Genomic DNA, 6000 nt, shown 5'->3' on the forward strand with positions numbered 1-6000 from the left:
GGATGGGGAGCAGGGCTCCATCCCTCCTCCTATTCTTACTTACTTCCTCCTGGATCAGGTTTGAGAAAGCAGGTGACTATCTATCTATAGGTGTTGTATAGATAGGTTCTGGTTCCTTGGCCGATTGCATAGATGTCCTACTGCAAGGACAAATCCAGCACCTAACTTTTAGCAGGATTTTCCATTAGCAGACGAGCCAGTGAAGTCCCTATGGTTGTGTGACTTAAGAGAGAGTTTCTCTGTCTATTCTCTCTCTCTAATAAAGGCTTGAGCTGACACAGGATTGAGCTTTCTGTCACCTGGCCATCTTGCTTCCATTAGACTTAAAAAAATCCAGACTAGGATACATCCCACCTCTCTGCAAATACCTGCAGTGCAGACACCATCAGCTGCTTAGTTGCCCCTGGTTGCTTTTGTAGTCAAGGGAGAGGAAGAGGCAGACTGACACCACAGTTCATCTCATCCTAAGGAGGATGTCCAAGATAGGTCGAGTCACACCTTCAGGCATTCCCCTCGAAAAGATAAAGGGAGCTTTGGGTGAATATGACTGATTGACCTGGTATTGGTGTTGCTCAGAGAAGGAGTTGGACCTTCAGAGGTCCCTTCCAATTAGCATCTCCATGATGCTATGACTAGCTGAGATGAAGGCACAGATGTCTGAGACAACCAAAGGGAGATGAATCCTACCCTACAAAACACCCTTAAACTCCTGGCCCACATCTCTGAGAAGCCTCCAGTTATGTTCTCTTGACAGGTCTTTGCTAAGGGAAGAGGCACCCTGGCATAAACCACACAACCACCAGCCAGGATCCCCAGACAAAGCAGCTTGGTAGAGCTCTACTGCACACCCGACAAAAGATACAACCCACACAAGAGTTATGTGGGTAATTAGGATTTCATCTCTTGTTGAACAACCAGCTGCTTGAAGAGTCTCATTAGCCACAGAAACTGTTAATTGTGGTAAAACTCCTGGTGATGGCATCCTGTGCCTGGGGACATGTATCACAAACCCAAGAGTGAGCTAAATTACTCAGCTGATAAATAGACTGTAGAGGTATTGGGGAGTTTGAGCTGATTTAAAGAAGAATCTTTGTAGATTAGTCAAGCATGGAGAAATGGCTGACAACATTTGGCACATACATAGGTCCTGTTATTTAAAATTATTGGTTATTTCAGCTTCTCAACACTGATGTGATAAATATTACTCCTGCGTAACTAACACAGAAACTATTCTGCAGAGAGTTGCAAAGATGTGTGCAGACTCACACAGACGCTGGTGACAGAGCCAGTACAGAAGTTTCTGATTGCTAAGTCAATGTTAAGTCGAGCTGGAAGTCTTTTTTTCAGTTGACAAATTTACTTATCCCTAAAAAGTATAATCAGACAACAGTCAGTCAACAGTGTAAGTCAGTGACAACTTCTTGCAAATTCATGTCAAATAGAAAAAAAGAAGTCAAAACATTTCGATATTTTCAGAAGAAAATAGATCACTTATTCATTCCATTTTAATGTGACAGTTCATTTTGAAGTGTATCTGGGTATCATCTCACACAATGAAATGCATCTCATTTTTTAATAAACTTGCATTCACTCTTTTCTTAAATTGAAACAACACATTTCACTTTGATTGAAAGTGATTTTTGTTTCTCACCAGTGTTTCATTTTCATTTAAAATGTGTATCAATATAATTTCCAGTTGGCCCCAAATTATTTCGCATAAGTTTGTCTAACAAGCAAATAAACAAGCCATTCTACTTAACCATTTACAATCTTCTTTTCAAGGAGATTTGGCCCCAGCATGTTTCAGTTTGTGGATTAACAGTGAACTTTGCTGATTTCTCTGAGTTTCAGACCTGTCTCCTGAGCTGTAAAATCAGAGATTAGACCTTGCAGAAGTTTCTGCTCTCCTTCTAGATAGCATTGACTGGTTCTCAGATTTGAATAGGAAATTACAATTAATAAAAGGGGGGTGAAATCAAAGGCAGCATATTTTGTAGTCATAAAATAAATGAACTTTTGCTGTGTTTATATTATACATATAATACAGCAGGAAGTAAAGATCAAAGCCATGTTTATAAAGAACTTGGCAAGTTGTGTGCTTGGAGGAAGTGAATGGGTTCACGGGAGGTACTTAAAGAATGAAGTTTGGATTTTTAGCTGGTGTAAATCAGCATATCTCCTTTGACTTCAGTGCAAGGGTGGTGATTTACATCAGCAGAGAAGCTGGTTCAAGGGTTTCAAGGGAGAACAGATATGGCAAACCAAAATAAAATATTTTTTTCTACTGAAAAGTATTTGCCTGATGTTTGTTCTCTATTTCCAAGTACTGGGAATACCTCAGAGGAACAAGATCCTGATTCCCACCTTCATTAGCTGTAAGGTGTAAAGGTGTGAATGAGGTTTGGAGCTGGTTCCTGCCCTGCTGATCGGCCAAGGAGGAGAGTATCAGACTGGGGCTGCCCAGAGAGCTCAGCCTTTGGGTACTGGCATCTCCCTGAGCCCCAGAATCCCCAAACTATTTATTTGCAGGCTACAAAAATCCCCAAATACACCTGATCGATGAAAGGGAAACTGAGGCACGGTGAGACGGGATAATCATCTTGGGTCTTGTAGTGAGAGAAGTTCACTGCAGCCTTGCTGCTCCCTGCCTGAGTTATACCATGAACTCCCATGCTCACATAGGGTGAAAACTCTTCACTGAAGCAATTTCACCCGTATGGAGAGCTGAGATAAACTCACCAAATACCACCCTCACCCAGAGAGAGAAACTGAAGCGAAGAGGTACAAGACAGCAGCATGGTAAGACCAGACACCCACAACCCTGATCCACCACCCTAGGGACACCTCAGCAGCCAAGGCACCACTGGTCCTGGTGAATTATCCCACTGGAGGGCAAGTGAGGATTGAGTGGCCTCAATTAAGTGTCTTGGGCTCCAGCTGTCCCCAGGGGGGCAGCCGCAATGCTGGAGGGAGACCAAAACCTCAGCAGGTCAAAATGTATCCTGTGGTCACGATGCTCTGTTTCTATTGACTTGAGAGGCAGCCTTGAGCAAGAGGGTTTGAAAAAATCCTGAGAAAAAGTGCAGAACTAACTATAACATTTCCCTGGCGGCAGGGTTACTTGGACACAAGTCCCCGGTGGGCTGTAGGACACGCGGGTCCCACCCAGCAGGTGGAGTGACAGACTGCTCTGCGTTGCTGAGCTCTGCACAAAGGCCTTCATCAATATTCAGAAGTTATTTTAATATCCCCCCCCCCACCCCGTTTAGCTGCACTATTCCAGAGGGTTAATCTGGTGCCCTGAACTGGGTGCCTGTGGTTAGATGAGGTGGAGATGAAGAGCTCTGGCTTTCCTGCACTTTATGGGCCGTGGGTAGCACTGGTGCTGGTGGGGGACATTGCCTTGGACATCACATGGCCCCCTGCCCGGTGGGCTCTGTGCCCACCAGCCTCCTCTGCACACAGGGGACTGCATCCTTTTCACTCGGGCAAACAACTTGGCAAAACTTTAGAGCACAACCCATCAGACAACTCCAAATGAGCACACAGTGACATGGGCACCATAGCAGGGCCAGGAGCTGAGGGCACGACTCCCGTGGGAGGTGGATCAGTCCTGGGAAATCACCCAGGACCATCACCCTTGTAGGTAAGACCTGGTCCTTACCCTGTAGGTAAGCTCCAGGTCCCTGCACAACTTTGGCATCCCAGGAAGTTGGTGGGACTTAGGTTTCAGACTCTGACACGCTCCTTGGAGAGATCAAACCTCACTCATGTCCAGCATCATCACCAGTTCACAGCAGGGGTGGGAGCCCTGAGCACACAGAGGCAGAACCAGCTGCCCTCCCCCAAACTGGGGGGAAGGGAGGCTGGGGGCAGGGACAGAAAAGCTGTTTGGAGACCACTGTGCCATAATTACAGCCTGTTTGAAACAGAGCTGCTTCCTCCTCGGCCTGAACTTCATTAATTAAAGTGCTGAATGCAGAATGAATTAATTAAACCAACTATTATGCTGCTATTTGATTCATTTGCTATTTACTTTGATTATATGACTCTGATTAATAAATATTGAATAAGTGTTAATTAATTGAATTAATTCATTGCTGGTTTATTCACCTATCAGTTACCTATCCCTCACCTCCATGCATGAGTTTTGTCCTGGAACTTTGTCCCAAGGAGCAGGTCCCCAGGGGTTCGGCCACGGGCAGCGGGGCTGGGATGGGGGACGGGGTCACTTACCAAAAGGCAGGACGAAGAAGAAGGGGAACCAGCAGAGGATGAAAACACCCACGACGATGGCAAGAGTCTTGGCTGCTTTTTTCTCACGGGAGAACTTGAGGAGCCGCACGGAGAGGGAGCTCCTGAAGTTGTGCCCCTTGCTCCGGGTGCTGGAGAGAGGCTCCTCCAGCACGCTGCGGCAGTGGATGCGCAATACCACTTCCATGGATTTATTCCTCTCCTTCTTGACCCCTGCCTCCAAGCTCCGGGTGGTCCGCCTGGCCACCACGTAGATCCTGAAGTACATCACCAGGATGACCATGAGGGGCAGGTAGAAGGAGAAGAGGGAGGAGAACAGGGCATAGCCCGGCTCCTCTGTGATGCTACAGATGCTTTCATCTGGCGGTGGCGGCTCCTTCCATCCCAGCAGTGGCCCGATGGAGATGACCATGGACGACAGCCAGACCACCACGAGGATGACCCCCGCCTTCCTCTCGGTCATGATTGTGGGGTACTTGAGGGAGTACTTGACGCCAATGTACCTGTCCACGGAGATGATACACAGGCTCATGATGGAGGCGGAGCAGCACAGCACATCCACTGCTGCCCAGATGTTGCAGAAGATGCGCCCAAACACCCAGAAGCCCAGCACCTCCAAAGTGGCCGAGAAGGGCAGCACGGTGGTGCTGAGCAGCAGGTCGGCGATGGCCAGGTTGACGATGAAGTAGTTGGTGACTGTCTGCAGGTGCCGGTTGCAAGCCACCGAGAGGATGACGAGGATGTTCCCCACGATGGCTGAGAGGATGAAGACAGCCAGGAAGACCCCGACGCCCACCGCCTGCACGTCCAAGGCGAAAGTCAGCGTGGTGCCATTGCCCTCGGGGGTCTCCTCACCTTGCAGCCCCCAGGACCGGTTGGCACCGCTCTGGCTGCCCTGTCCCGTCCGGTTCCCACTCAAGCTGCCATTGCTCAGTTCAGGGAAAGTCATTGTAGAAAAGGTCCGGGCTCCATGGAGGGCGAGGAGAAAGCGATGCCGAGGCGCAGCCCCCGCGGCATGATCCCCGCAGCCCCCTCCGAGACTGGCTCAGCACCTCGCTCCCCGCCCCGGGGCAAGGCTCGCTCCCCCCAGCCGGGACGGAGGGACGGAGGGCAGGCAGGATGCGCTGCTCCTCGCCCCCCCCAGCCCGCTTCACGCCGGCCGGCCGCGCTGCCCCCCTCCCCGCCACCGGCTCTCGCCGCCGCTCAGCCCCGCCGCCGGCCCGCCCGGGGGGGCAGCGAGGTCGGTGCCCCCCCGCTGCCCTCGCATGCTCCGGGGGGCTGCGCTGGGCAGCGGCCGGCAGCGCCCGGCGGCTCCGCTCGCCTTCCCGCTCCTACGGGAGAGCTCCGGGAGGGGCGAGGGGAGGGAGGGAGGGGTGGGCCGGGCCGGGGGGGGGGTGTCGGGAGCCCCACGCGTCAGGTGCCGCCGGAGGAGGAGGAGGAGGAGGAGGAGGAGGAAGAGGAGGAGGAGGAGGGTGAGGAGGCGGCGGCAGCAGCGCTGCTTCGCGGGACGAGGCGAGCCCGGGGCAGGGTGAAACCGGCAGCAGCGCCGGGCGCTTGCAGAGCCGGCGGGGGGAGGCGAGACGATGTGGGGGGGCAGGCACTCACTTGGGGGGCAGGCACCCACTCGGGGTGAGGCAGGCACCACTGGGGGGCCCAGGAACCGACGGAGGGGGCAGGCACGCACTTGGGGGGCAGGCACCCACTCGGCGGGGAGCAGGCACCCCCAGGGACGGACAGGCACCCACT

At 51.8% G+C, this 6000-nt stretch overlaps 1 protein-coding gene across 1 annotated transcript in view; it reads right to left on the bottom strand.

Moving 5' to 3' along the window:
• Positions 1-5203, bottom strand: part of ADRA1D (adrenoceptor alpha 1D) — a 47998-nt gene extending 42795 nt beyond the window's left edge. The window contains exon 1 of the mRNA XM_075499485.1: positions 4237-5203. Coding sequence (XP_075355600.1) covers positions 4237-5203 — 967 coding nt within the window. The remainder of the gene's footprint in view (positions 1-4236) is intronic.
• Positions 5204-6000: the final 797 nt, after the last annotated feature.

The sequence above is a fragment of the Mycteria americana genome, chromosome 4, assembly GCF_035582795.1.
Source record: "Mycteria americana isolate JAX WOST 10 ecotype Jacksonville Zoo and Gardens chromosome 4, USCA_MyAme_1.0, whole genome shotgun sequence".
In the NCBI taxonomy this organism is placed as follows: domain Eukaryota; kingdom Metazoa; phylum Chordata; class Aves; order Ciconiiformes; family Ciconiidae; genus Mycteria; species Mycteria americana.